General features: G+C 53.8%; 1 protein-coding gene across 3 annotated transcripts in view; it reads right to left on the reverse strand.

The window, feature by feature from the left end:
- Positions 1-3223: 3223 nt before the first annotated feature.
- LOC143637920 (nephrocystin-1-like) overlaps positions 3224-13250 on the reverse strand; it is a 47397-nt gene continuing 37370 nt past the window's right edge. For all 3 annotated transcript variants that reach the window (XM_077105256.1, XM_077105255.1, XM_077105257.1), the window contains 4 exons: positions 11832-11944; positions 9327-9400; positions 6084-6128; positions 3224-4364 (listed from right to left, as the gene is read on the reverse strand). In XM_077105256.1, coding sequence (XP_076961371.1) covers positions 4092-4364; positions 6084-6128; positions 9327-9400; positions 11832-11944 — 505 coding nt within the window. In that variant the 3' untranslated portion in view covers positions 3224-4091. The remainder of the gene's footprint in view (positions 4365-6083; positions 6129-9326; positions 9401-11831; positions 11945-13250) is intronic.

Consider the following 13250-nt stretch of genomic DNA (forward strand, 5'->3'; position numbering starts at 1 on the left):
ATTCGCCTATTCTTTCTTCACCCTCCTCCGCACCCTTCCCTGGGATATGGGCTTCAGGGCAGCGACAGCCTCGTTCTTGTGGAGGACCATGGCCACTGCACCATCTTGAATTCCTGGCACACAGAGCACCCCGGTAAGTGCTTCTGCAGGACTGATCCAACCTAGTCATGAGGACTTTGGGGACAACTGTTTCTCTCTTTCCTTCCCTAGATCCTCTCCTGCCTACACGTGCTCTGCATGTTCTTCAGAAATGACCTACAGTCAGTCACCAACACACAGGGTCAGGCCGCAGGACAGTCAGAGGGAGCTGGGAGAAGAACAGACCGTCATGTCCACTAGGATCCTTCCACAGCCAGCGCCAGGAGGCCCAGTTCTTAGGGGACCCATTTCCCTCCTTCCCAGGGAGGGGAAGTCATTATCTCAGGAAAATGACGAGTGCAGGGTAGCTGGCTTCAGGTGACTTCACCAGTGACTCAGGCCTTGCCCCAAGGTGGGGGGGAGCCACGCAAGGGGGACGTGGATGTTGGGCTGGGAACTCTGTCCACTGACAGTCCCCGCAGTGGAGGCTGTAGGACACAGCCTGTCCCCTTGACGTCACAGGACACAGGCCCAACTGGACATAGCTAATGTCTTTACTTCAGTCACCTCAACACTCCCTGGGTGGCAGGGTGCAGGGAGGATGGGCTGGGGAGCTGGGGGTAGTGCTGTGTCCAGGGAACCTGGCTCCCAGTGTCCCTAACAATTCAGAGCAAGCCCGGTGCACTCCAGGGTCAAAGGACAGCTAGCAGAACAGACTCACGGGAAACGAGTCTTCCAGATACCCCCCCACCCCACCAGAGGAGCTCAGTGTGGCTCTGTGAGGACAAAGTTCTGAAGCACTGGCTGCTGGCAGGGTCCGATAGGAGCGGCTGGTTAAGGTCCACTCTGTCCTCAAAACAGGACAGGACCTGAGCCGCTGGAGTCCATTGGTGATCTCTGGGCTCTCCTGCTGCTCGCGGGCCTGCAGGCCAGGGGTCAGCCAGCAGTGCTGACCCAGCCACCCAGGCCTCCATGGCCCTTGGGTCCACCCTCCGCTTTCCTATGTCCATGCCCAGCCCTTGTCCATGCCCATCTGGTTCCTGTGGCAAATCACCTGGGCCCCGCGACTGGATTCCGAGAGCTGCTGAGTCACCTGGACCCTGAGAGCCAGTGAGGGAGCTGTGCGGGGGGTAGGAGGGGAAGGACGCCTGTGCCCTCGCCCCTGACTTCGCCACCATGAGGCAGGGAACCTCCCAGTCCACAGGATTGGTGGGTTTAAATAGGACACCAACAAAACACAAGGCCAGGACCGCCCAGCCATGAGTACCCTTGCCTCCAGTTGCCGTGGGCAACTGCTGTCCCCTGGTGCCTGTGCTGTGCCTGGAGCCCAGGGCCTGTGACGTGGCCACGTGTGGAGTCGAGGCGTGAACAGTTAGAAGCCCCAGAGCGCAGCGCCAAGGGCGGTCCTGTTCCCGCCAGCTCTGACCACTCCTTGCCCTGAACACCCTCTGGCCAGCCGGGGATGCTCTGTGCAAAGGAAGCAGAGCCAGTCCCAGCAGAGGTCGCGCCCACTGCTGCTGGCAGGGGACACTGCTGGAGCCTGTGGGAGCAGGGGGCTTCCCATTGCACTGGATGGCGAGGCCAAGCTGCGGGTGCCATCGAGTGGTTTTGGATGTGCCTCTGCCCTGGCATTTGTCCCAGGCATCCAGACAGGGGCACAGCCGTGACTCTCACCTCCAGCAGACCCGACCAACGCTGGGAGGTCAGGAGATGGAGAGGGACGTGGTTCTGGTGCGGGGTCCCTGGCTTCAGGGACTGGAGGACTGGGAGGATAGGCAGGACGTGCAGTCACACACTGTGGCCAGTGTGCTGCTAAGGAGCGCTCCCCACAGGACCCCGGGCTCCTGGCCAGGATGTCTCTGACGCCCTGACAACCCCTTCCTGTTGTGGAAGCTCAAAGTGGCATTGAAAAGCTCAGAGAGGTTTTACTGGGAAAAAAAAATATCGTGCTGCCTGAAGAGGAGGTGGCCCTCAGCAGCAGCCGCCCGGCCCTGAGCCTGTCCCCGCCAGCCAGGCTGACTCCTGTGCCCCTCACTTTCCGGCCCCTCTCCTGTCCCTGTGCTTCAGAAACTCGAAGCTGACTCCTGACACCTCCTCAGATGAGCAGGGAGGCAGTAGGGAGACCCTGGACCAGTCCTGCTCCTGCTCCTGCCGGCGCCTCCACCCCAACGCCCCACCTGGCTTCTGGCCAAGAACAGGCCAATGCTTAAAAAATAAAAAGGTGGGACTTAGGAAGTAGATCCCACAGTGAGCAGCGTTCCCAGTGGGGCAGGGGCAAGTCTCGGGTTCCTCTGAGAACAGGCCTTCAGGGACTAAGGTAACTTGGTGACAGGGCAGGAACCAATCCCTCGGGGGCTCACACCTCTGCAGAGCAGAGGTGCCACTGGGAAGGTCCACGGAGGCTGCTTCATGATGGGCAAGGAGAGGGTCTTCCTGCCTCTTCGTGTCATCCACATGTCACCGAGGGCAGAGGGGACACAGAGGGGCGCACCCTGGAACCCAGCTCCTGGGGATAAGTGGGAGCTCTGTGGGCCAAGTTCTCACCTGGCAGGCTGCTGCTGGGGTCCCTTCATGCCAGGCTAACTTCTGAAGTTAAAGGCTGCTCTGATTTGAATGTGAGTCTCCCAAATTTCAGGGGTTGGAAGCCTGGTCCCTGGGGCCATGTGAAGAGCGGGTGGGGCCTACTGGCAGCAGGTGGCTTTTGTGGGGCCTGAGTTAGTTCTCGAGAGAGTGCGTGGTCCCCCCCCCCACCCCCGGGGGCTCACTTCTCACCCGGCACCCTCTCTCGTGCATTAGCTCCTGCCATTGTGATGCCATCTGCTGTGAGGCTCTCACCAGAGCCCAGCTGGTACTAGTGCCGTGCTCTTGAGTCTCCAGAGCTGTGAGCTAAATAAAACTCTTTTCTTCATAAGTCCCTAGCCTCAGGTATTTTGTTATAGTAACAGAAATGAACCCATACAAGGACCAAGTTTAGGTTAAGGGCTTTGAGTAAGTTAACTAAGATGTAGTTCAGAAGTTTCATAATATGATAAACCTCTAAAAAAGCCTCTTTTAAGATGGTATGCTGCCAAAACACAAGTACCTCATAGGTACTTTTAAGAGTTTAAGTTAATTTTTTTCTAATTCATTCACACTTTTCTTCAAATAGCTCTCTCAAATTTTATTTGCACAAATGCTTCTTAAAGGTTTGCATGGATGAGGCAGAACATGGTAGGCAGAAGAAACTTACCATGGTGTCTTCCCTTGTGTGTCAGCTGTGACACTTGCCAGCTCTGACCTGAGCAAACTGTTTATCGCGCCTGGCTTGTTACTTCAGTAGCAGTGGGGAGAACTGGCAGGTTAACCCAAGCGCTAGGCACACAGTAGGTACTCAGCTAATGCCCGCTGCTACTGCCTGCTTCTAACAGCAAAGGCTCGGGACCTTCCACCAGCAGTCACAGTTTCACTCAAAACGCAACAAGACGGGATGGACTCCTCTCTGTTCTCTAAAGGGACCAGGCTGGGAGGGTTTTTTCTTGTTTTTTGACAGTGCACTTACTATGCTGACTTGAAAAGGAAAAAACGATTCTGCTTTTGTACCTAATTAGGAATAAATAACATTCAAATATCAGACAGAATTAAGTGCTTAAATACACTTAATTTCTCAAACAACAAAAATTTTAGTAGCAATGATCATACATTTTATGTATTCTGGATCCTAAACTCTTATCAGATAGGTGGCTTGGAAATACCTTCTCCTATCCAGTGCACTGTCTCTTCACTTTTTTAAATGGTCATAAATTTAGTTTCTGATAAAATCTTGCTTTTATAGAAATTGACATTGCCAACTTAGTTTTTTTTTAAAGTCTTCAAATTTAGATGCGACAGTATTTCTTATAAAATTTATTGTTTTAAAACCTACCCAAATTATATAACTATTTCTTAAAAAACACAATCTGTATCCAAAAAGGGGGTGAGACCAGAGTCCCATGGGCAGCTGCCTTTGGCTCTGGAGCAGGGGCTGGGCCGCTGGGTCAGGCCGACAGCTTCCTTACCTCCCCCAGGAAGTCATAGGCCTGCTCTGAGAGGTCGAAAGGCTGGTGGGCCCCATCTGGGGACAGAAGAGCACGCAGGGCGCCCCCATGCTCCTGGTTCTGCTTGAGGAAGTCAGCGACGGCCCTCCAGCGAGCCCCCTCGCTCTCCTCTTCTGCCCAGCGCAGCGGGGGCAGCAGCGTGGAGCACAGGAGTGGCCACGCGCAGTCGTGGTAGACCAGGAGGAAGGTGGCCTTCAGGCACTCGGGGTCTCTCTGGGAAAATGCCAAAACCACAAGTGACCAGGACGGCCCACTCGCTGCACCTGAGGCACGACAGCCACCTGGGGGCGGGGTGGAGGGTGCCCTGGGGCCCGGCAGGGGGTGCAGCCGCCCGGGGCAGGAGCAAGGTGGGCAAGAAGGGGAGCTCGGCCCTGCCGGAGCCTCCAGGGCTCCGGAGACCAGGGTGCTGCGGTAGGATGGGAGACAGGGCATGGTCCAGGCCAGACAAGCAAACACAGCAAAGCTGTCAACTCGGCTCCACCACAGCCTATCAGAGCCATGGTCACATCCTGGTGGCAGGGACGGCTGTGTCCTGCATGGGGTCCAGACAAAGGAGACCCCAGGACAAGATTTGCAGCCACACCTGGGTGGGGTGGGGGCCCTCGGTCCTGAGGGTGTCAAAAGCTCCCAGTGACAAGAGTGATGCATACCAGCACCGGCTGCGGTGGGTCTCAGAGGGCCCAGCAGGCCCAGGGCAGAGCTGTCACACGCAGCAGAGCCCATGATGTGTCCCCAGCTGTGCCCATGTGAGCACTGGGGTAGTCCTATGGGACTCAGGACAGTGTCTCGACCCTGACCCCTGGGTTTAGGGGCATTAGCATGTCTTTATCCCTCGTTCCTTGCAGGTGACCACCGCCTCCATTCAGGAACTGGCTGCCGCGGACTGCAGGTCCGAGCAGCCTTCTCGCTCTTCACAGGGACACAGGGAGCTCAGCCACATGTGCCCTGTCTGCGGCCACTTTTGCAGCACAGTGGAGCAGCTGCTTTGAGTCCAAGGCCTCACACGTGCTAAGTGAGTGCTCTATAAATGAGCTTCACCCCCACCTGGAGTTGAGCAGTCCCGACAGAGGCTATGACACCTACAAAGCCAGAAATATTTACTATCTGGCCATTTACACAAAGTTTGTTGCCAGGCGCAGTGGTGCACACCTGTAACCTCAGTTGCTTGGGAGGCTGAGGCAGGAGGATTGCGAGTTTAAGGCCAGCCTCAGCAACTTGGTGAGGCCCTTAGGACTTAAGTGAAATCCTGTCTCTAAATAAAAAGGGCTGGGGATGTGCTCAGTGGTTAAGTCCCTGGATTCCATCCAATCCCCCAAAGAAAAAGGCTGCCAAATCCTGGATTACAGACGTCAAACCCCACCACGGTCCACTGTCCACTGCAAGTTCCATGTGCTGATTACCTCTCAACAGAAGGCAGAGCAAGTACTATTTCCGATACGTGACGCAGTTTAGGCTGGTTTCTCCTTCTCATTCTCTGCTATGGGTATTGAGAGCTACAGGAATTTTTAAAAGTAAGGAACATTGGAGAGCCAGCCAGAAGGGCTGGTTCAGAAACTCCTTCATTTCAGTGAGACTCAGTGACCTGAGATGCCTTTGCACATTCAGACCCGATCACGCACACCCTTCTTGGAATGTGCACTGTGACCACAGTGACATAGTTTCCCTGACAGACAGCAAGCACCACTGTGGCCACTTGGCTGGAGAAGAGCCATTATGGGGCTGGGCGGGGCTCAGTGGCAGAGCGCTTGCCTGGCATGCTGAGGCACTGGGTTCCATCCAGTGGAACATACAAATGTATGTTCAGCAGCACATACAAATAAATGGAGTCTAGTGACAACTAACCAAATATAGGAAAAAAAAGGAGGCGGCATTACTTGAATGCAAACAACAGCGCTGCAAATACGAAGTCAGTGTGTGTGAAAGCCACATTACCTTCTCCGATCTTTTCAACATGCTCTCTCTCTCAGCCCACGAACTCTAGAAAAGCACAGAAAGAGGTCAGTCCTGTGTCCCCGCAGCACTTCTGCAGCTTGTCTCTGAGGGAACCTGCGGGCAGGGCTGGGAACAGCACAGAGTGACCAAATGACACACCTGCTGCCAATCACCAGGTACCAGACCCACACGGCAGAGGTGTGCAAGGTGCCCCAGGAGCTCAGTTCTTATAAGTCAGAACCAACTTAAGAGACAGCGGCAGCCACAAGCCATGCGGTCTGCAGTGCCACAGGCTAGGGCTGTGAGCTGGCACTGAGCTTCCAAGGTAAGACATCAGCGAGAAAACACTGCCAGATGCCACAGTCCCCGACAATCCTGCTGCCATGCGATGCCCATGGATGGGGGAGATAGAGTGAAGCAGTTTTGCAATATTCCAGCCTGCCCACAGGCTTCACAAAAGCTCCTTTAGAGAAATAAGAAACCCTGGGGTAACTGATCCCATGGGGTATGGACTGGAGTTCCCAGCCCCGGTCCTGGCAGCCGGTGAGCCTGGATGGAGTGCGGCCAGCCTCAGGGCTGCCTCCCAGCCTGGGTGCAGGAGGCTTCCCCTGCCGGGGCCTGATTTGTGGTACACCTGCAGGCCGCACCCCATTCTTAGGAGGGAGACTCTGGGGTGCTCATGGACACGGGTACCAGGAAAGAGAGTCTCTATGACAGAGAGGCTGCTCCAGGAGTGATCACAGATGAAGCCACTGTGAGAAGGTTCCGGAGTGTTCAATTTTCACTGCCTCATCAGACATGGTTCCCCACACTACTGACTATTCACCATTGCCTGAAGGTCCTCAAAGGCCTGAAGAGGCCCCTTAAAGAGCCAGAATACTTTACTAATCAGGCCAGGCACCATTCTTATTATTAAAAGCTAATCACATGCTGAGCATAGTGGTGCACAGCTGTAATCCCAGGATTCAGGAGGCTGAGGCAAGAGGATTGCAAGTTTGAGGCCAGCCTCAGCAATTTAGTGAGGCCCTAAGCAATTTAGTGAGACCCCACCTCAAAAAAAAAAAAAAAAAAAAAAAAACCCTAACAAAACTGCACTTATTTAAATACACCAAGAGGTACACACACTTCATCATGTAAATCTGAAGACAATATGGCTTAATGTGAATATCACTGAACAGCTTTAGACCGACTCTGCAGTAAACTCTGACTATTGTTGGTGACATCCTGCACCATCTTTCACTGAGCAGCAGCCAGTGGTCAGCTCTTTCCCACAGCCCTGCTCTGCACCAGGCCCCTTCTTCCTTTCTGCAGCAGACAGAAGTCCCTGCCCCTGGCTCCCTTCAAGTCGGGTAGGCCCACAGAACTAGTGCTGGCCCAGGTACCCTCAGGGCGAAGGCTGTGGAGATCTCACGGACAAACCTCCCTCCGTCCTCTCCCTGTTCCTGCAGGGACAATGGGCAGCAGAGGAGGCTGCTTGTTCTAGTTCTGGATGATGCCCTCAGGGTGGGCCTCTGCCAGCTCGCACTATTGGGGGACCATGGAACAGGGTCTTCGCTGACCCAAGCTGGGCAGGGTCCATGAGTGAGAAGCCAGCCCAGGCCCGTGTGGGCGGCTGGTGAAGCCTTGCTTGTCCTGTCACACAACAGGCCAGGGCAGAAGGCTGGAGAGTGTGGTGCAAACACTCTGCCATTTCTATTATTTATCAGACAAAAATTCACTATGGAAAAATTAAGACAATACAGATTAAAATGACCCATGACCCAGAGGCCATCACTGGTAGTTTCCTGGAGCATCATCTTCCAGATGTTCTCACAGATCCCCCGCCCATGTAAGTAACACGTAACCACATGTACCCACATCTGCGCACACGAACGTGCACACACGCATGCAGCTCTCTCTGTGGATACACCACCCACATGTACCCAGTGTGTCCCAAACGAGGTATTTTTCCTTTATGTTGCAACAGACTGCATGGCTTTCTCCTTGTGTGCTCCGTGGCCCAGCCTGTGGCCTAACTGGCTGCACCCAGCTGGCCCTCGGTGACAGCCCTGCTCGGCCCTGATGAACTCCGGGGCCAGTCAGGTCACTGCACGTTTCTAAGCCATCTGCTTCTCAAGGACACGCAACCGTCGGCTAGCCTGGCCCTGAGGTCCCCATAACAGAGACGTTCCTGTGGCGAAAAGGCCCAGCCCTCAGTGAACAGCTGCCCTGCGCTAGTGACTTCAGAGGGAAGCAAGACCAATACTGCACCGTCCAGTACAGCCCCAGGGGACCATGCAAGTGGCCATGGCCATGACCTTTTTGCTGAAAAAGGTCTAAAGAGAATCTTCTTATTCCCCCACCCCAGTCCCGCCAGCACGCAGTCAGCTGCAGGTCTGCCGGGGATCTCCGGGGCCTTCCACGTTTGCTGTCAGGCCCTCTGACCACCCTCCTAGCCACTGAGTCCCCAGAGCCTGGCCACCTCCTTCCTGCACATGGGCTGAGGAGGAGCCCGCCTGCAGCACAAGCCTGGCGGGAACCACTCCCAGTGCCCGTGCCCTCCACACTGGGTGGGCAACCTCGCCCACCCTCCGTCGCTCCCTGGCCTGCACCCAGCGTGCCAAACCAGAAAACAGCTCTCCTCTAGAATACTCTCCACTGATTCCTTCCTGCTTGGAATGTCTGCTCAGCGTCTTCACCCGCCCTCAGTGAGTTGAAATCCCTGCTGGCCCAGCCCAGAGCTCCTTAATGAAGCACTGCTGCCTTCTTTAAGTCGCCATGGCCCAGGGCACCGTCCTGCTCTGGGCATGCACCTGGCATGAACATGGGTCCTCTAATGTTTGTTAATCCTGACGTATTAGCTTGAGCCACGGGGACCCGCCATCTCTTAAAGCCAAAGCCACTGGACACTGGAGATGTCGCGTGCTCTGGCCTAACGTCCCTGCTGTTCTAGACACAGCAGCCCGTGTGAACTGGCCCTCAGGAGCGCCGCGTGCTCTGACTCGCCTCTGAGAACTCAGCTGGCGGATTTCCGCTTTTAGGACGTCACTGGTGGTCATGTTAAGCCCAGAAAGAAGTAGGCACAAAAATGCCATAGGGACCACAGGTACCTCGTGCTGCTGGGTCAGGGGGGCAGCCTGGCAAGAGCTTTTACTCTGACAGCAGAACAGTCCTGGGAGACGCCATCTACTGAACAGGTGACAGAGCTAGGTGACAGAGCTCACTAAAGCAAAGCCAGCAGGTGCATGGGCACCATCTACCCACCCTGAGGGCGTCCATCACGTCGGGCTGCTCCAGGAGCTGGGGGAAGGTGGCCAGCATGGGGTGACTAATCAGATCTGAAAGACACACCACAGAGTCAATGCACCTCTTTGCCCTGCGTCTAAAAACACTCACATTAAATGATTGGGCCAAATGATTTGTTAACACCCGCCACACACCTTGACCTCCAGGAGGCTCAACACAGTGCCCCCGACACCCCCTACCCCGACCCCGTTGTCCTGTTTCAGGGAGTTTAAAGCGATTCCTGCTAGGGTGCGGGTCACTAGGCTCTCAACAGGGAGGCTGGGAAGTTTATTTCTTCTCCTGGGGTTTCTTTCACATTTCCACCCCTTCCTCCTATGAGGGTGGCCTGGCAAGAGGAACTTCCAGTTAGGTAGCCTTGCTCCCGGAGGGTGGGCAGGAGCCAGGAAATGCCAGGGGAAGGAGAGGGAGCTGCTGCTCAGGGTGGCTCCAGCCCTTGGGAAGGACCCCAGCCTTGGACAGGTGCCAGTGGGTGTTGGTGGGTGAAAATGGAAGGATCCAGAACTGGAGGGCCTGGCCCCACGGCTACAGACACATAGGACAGCACTGATGGCCCACAGGAGGGCGGCACAGGAGGCAGCTGGCCCAGGCCCCATGCACTGTGCTGTTGTCCAGTGCCTGAGCCCGGCGACTCCTGCAGCAGCAGCAGGTCACCTCTGACAATTCTGGAGGAGGAATCCTTGGGGTCCACTGCCAAGGCACCAGCAGCTGGTATCTGGCTTCTTACTGTGTGGCTCCCCTGAAGAAGAGGAATGCTGGGGCCCACGTGAGGAAGGCGGGGAAGGTCGGGAAGGCACGTTCCCTGCACCAAGCTCCTCTAAGGGCACCTAGGCCCTTCATATGGGAGGCACCTATCCCCAGTCACTTCTCCAGGTCCCACCTCTTAACACCACTGCTGCAGCAACACTTGATACACAGAGGGTCTTCTGAAAGGGCAGATCTATTCTATAATTTTGTGTCCTCACTAAAGAAAAACCCCTCCTCTTGATCTTATTATGCTTATTCTGATGATCAAATGCAGTCAGCCATCTTGAGTGATCTTCTCACCCACAGGAGGGACTGACTAATAAACCTCATTCTCTTCAATAAGTCATGTCACACTGGGTGTGGTGGCCCACGCCTGTAATCCCAGCAACCAGGGAGGCCAAGGCAGGAGGACCACAAGTTCAAAGCCACCCTCAGCAACTTAGCAAGGCCCTAAGCAATTTAGCAAGACCCTGTCTGTAAATAAAAAATAAGAAGGGCTGGGGATGTGGCTCAGTGGTAGTATCAAAAAACAAAAACAAAAAGAAGTTGTGTCACTTGTGAAGTTTTTCTAGAGTCATTAAAATAAACTCAACAGGCTTAATGATCCTCCCTTAGCGTATGGCCTTGCTAAAAAATGGCTGCTAGGGCTAGGATTGTGGCTCAGGGGTTAAGTGCTCGCCTCGTTCAGGCGGGACCCGGGTTTGATCCTTAGCACTACACAAAAATAAAGGCATTGTGTTGTGTCCATCTACACCTAAAATAAATAAATAAATATTTTAAAAAAAATGGCTGCTGACTTTGAGCTGCCAGGTACCAGGTGGTAATTTCCTGGGTGTGGACTCTGTCTAACAGGAGTTGGGCTGCTCTTTCACTCACTCTCCTGTCCCCTCTGGCCTGCCTTCCCTGGTGTCCCTTCAGCTCCTGCAGCTTTCCTGCCTGGGCCTTCAAGTACGCCATCCCTCTCCCGAGAAGGGACCCTGTTAATCTCCTCTCCACGCTTCCTTCCTCCAGAGCACTTCCTGTGGAGGCGGAAACCCTGCACTGCTGGGTTGAGGGGCAGCCATGCCTCTGTCACTCACCAGGGCCAGCACCACGTCTGGCACATGAGACAGGACACATCTGCTTACTCGTTTATTAATGAGTTCAAAGGCGATCCAATAAATTTAAACTATTTTTCTTTTTAGAGGCAATTCTGGTAACACATTTCTCTCTCATTGTCAATTCATTCATGTAAGAAACTTGATTTCCTAAAATTATTGGACTTGGAAAAACTTCAAACTTAAAGAAGCTGTAAGTAAAACTAGCGCCCAGAACCCGGAACACTCCTTACTGGATACGCTGGTTTTATTCCACTGGCACTTCCACTTCATGCATTAAGAACCAGCTATTTGGGGTGATTCTGGTTTCATCCCCCAAAGATGCAGGGAGAACTTATGGAACAAAAACAAATGATTCAGAGACAGAGAAAATATGATTATATCTGTGTTTTAGGATCTCCAACCTCCGGAATTTAAAATGAGAATATGTGAAAGAATTTACATGCACTTGAGCTCACGAAGTTCAGTGTTCTGAAGGAGTCCCACAAAGGAAGGGCCAGGTGCACTTCTAATATGGTGTTCCCAATGTCACATTTACAGGCAGAAGACAGAGGGTGGCACGGGTCAAACACACTCAGGAGCACAGAGCATGGACACACAGGAAACCACGCAGGCCCCTTACCAGTACTCTGCAGGCTCATCCTGTCCCTGAGGAGCACATCTCCAAGAATTTGTCGATAAAATATCAGCAGGTGGACGTAGCACATCCCTCCGATCAGTGTTTCTGGCAGCAGGCTGTTACGGAAGGACAAAGAGGCAGTCACTAAACAGCCCCTAGGCTGGCCAGCCGACAGGGCTTTTTACTGTAATTACTCTAAGGAGAGGCTGCAAGTTTTGCTTCATTACTGGAAACATTTTAACAACCTAAAGGTGAAACTTCCACTCCAGCTGGCCACATTAAACTCCACACAACTTGTATTTTAGGTGACACTTTGGAGTCTCAGCTCTGAGTCGCCATGCTGGCCTACACGCCCACATCAAAGGTCAAGTAAAAAGTCATCAATTACATGTTCAGGAGAGCAGGGGATTAGGGAGCTACAGGTTGTAACAGGGTATGTGCTGCCACGCCTAGCTGGGAGTGCAGAGGAAATGCCAGATCAGACAGGGCAGGGTGGGACACGGGGGTGGGACAGGCCTGTGGCATCCTGACTTGGCCACTTCCTGATTGTGGATTAATCAACTTTTCTCCTTGTGCTTTCGTTTCCTCGTTTGTGGAATGAGCTGCTACCTGCATTTCAAGGAACTGGGTGGTTAAAGGTGGCCTGTGTGGAAGGCCTGGTACAGGGCCCGAGATGGGGCAGGGACTCGGGGTGGACAGAAGACTCAGTACTGAAGTTCAGTTGGTATCGGTTTAGAATAGACGGTTGTGACTTTAGGATATGACCCACCACTCCTATGGTGACCACAAAGACACCACCTCCAGAACAGACACCAAGGAAACTGAAAGGGAACCAACTGTGTCACTATAAAAATCACTTCAACACCAGGGGAAGCAGGAGCGGGAAATCAGGACAGAAGCTCCAGGACACTCAGAGAACAACCGCCCAGGGCAAGGCCTGCCCGCCAGCGACCACTTTATTTATTTATCTGGTGCTGCTGGGGCTGGAACCCAGGGCCTGGGCACACTGGGAATGGGCTCTGCCACTGAGGCCATCCCCAGCCCCGACCAGCAATGACCTTAAGTGTAATAGATTAAACCCCCCAAAATTCAAAGCCACAGGTTGTCAGAATGGATACAAAACGAGATCCAACTATATGCTTTCCTATAAGAGACTCACTTTTACACTCAGAAGTTATAAAAGAGATCTTAATTTTATAAATTAATCCTCTATCTTAACTCCAGAGTTTTTGAACAATTATCCTCGGGGCCACATTCAGGCTCCCAGCTGGCTGGAAGGAAATGGTGATCGTGACCCTGAGCTGGCCTGAGCGAGGGGATCCCCGTTCCTAAGCTTCCTGGGAACTGGAGCAGCACCTTGCCCACTGTCCAGAGGCATCGAGGCATGGTGCAGGCCAGCTCTCCCTCCCCCCACTCCAGGCA

The sequence above is a fragment of the Callospermophilus lateralis genome, chromosome 14 (assembly GCF_048772815.1).
Source record: "Callospermophilus lateralis isolate mCalLat2 chromosome 14, mCalLat2.hap1, whole genome shotgun sequence".
NCBI lineage: Eukaryota > Metazoa > Chordata > Mammalia > Rodentia > Sciuridae > Callospermophilus > Callospermophilus lateralis.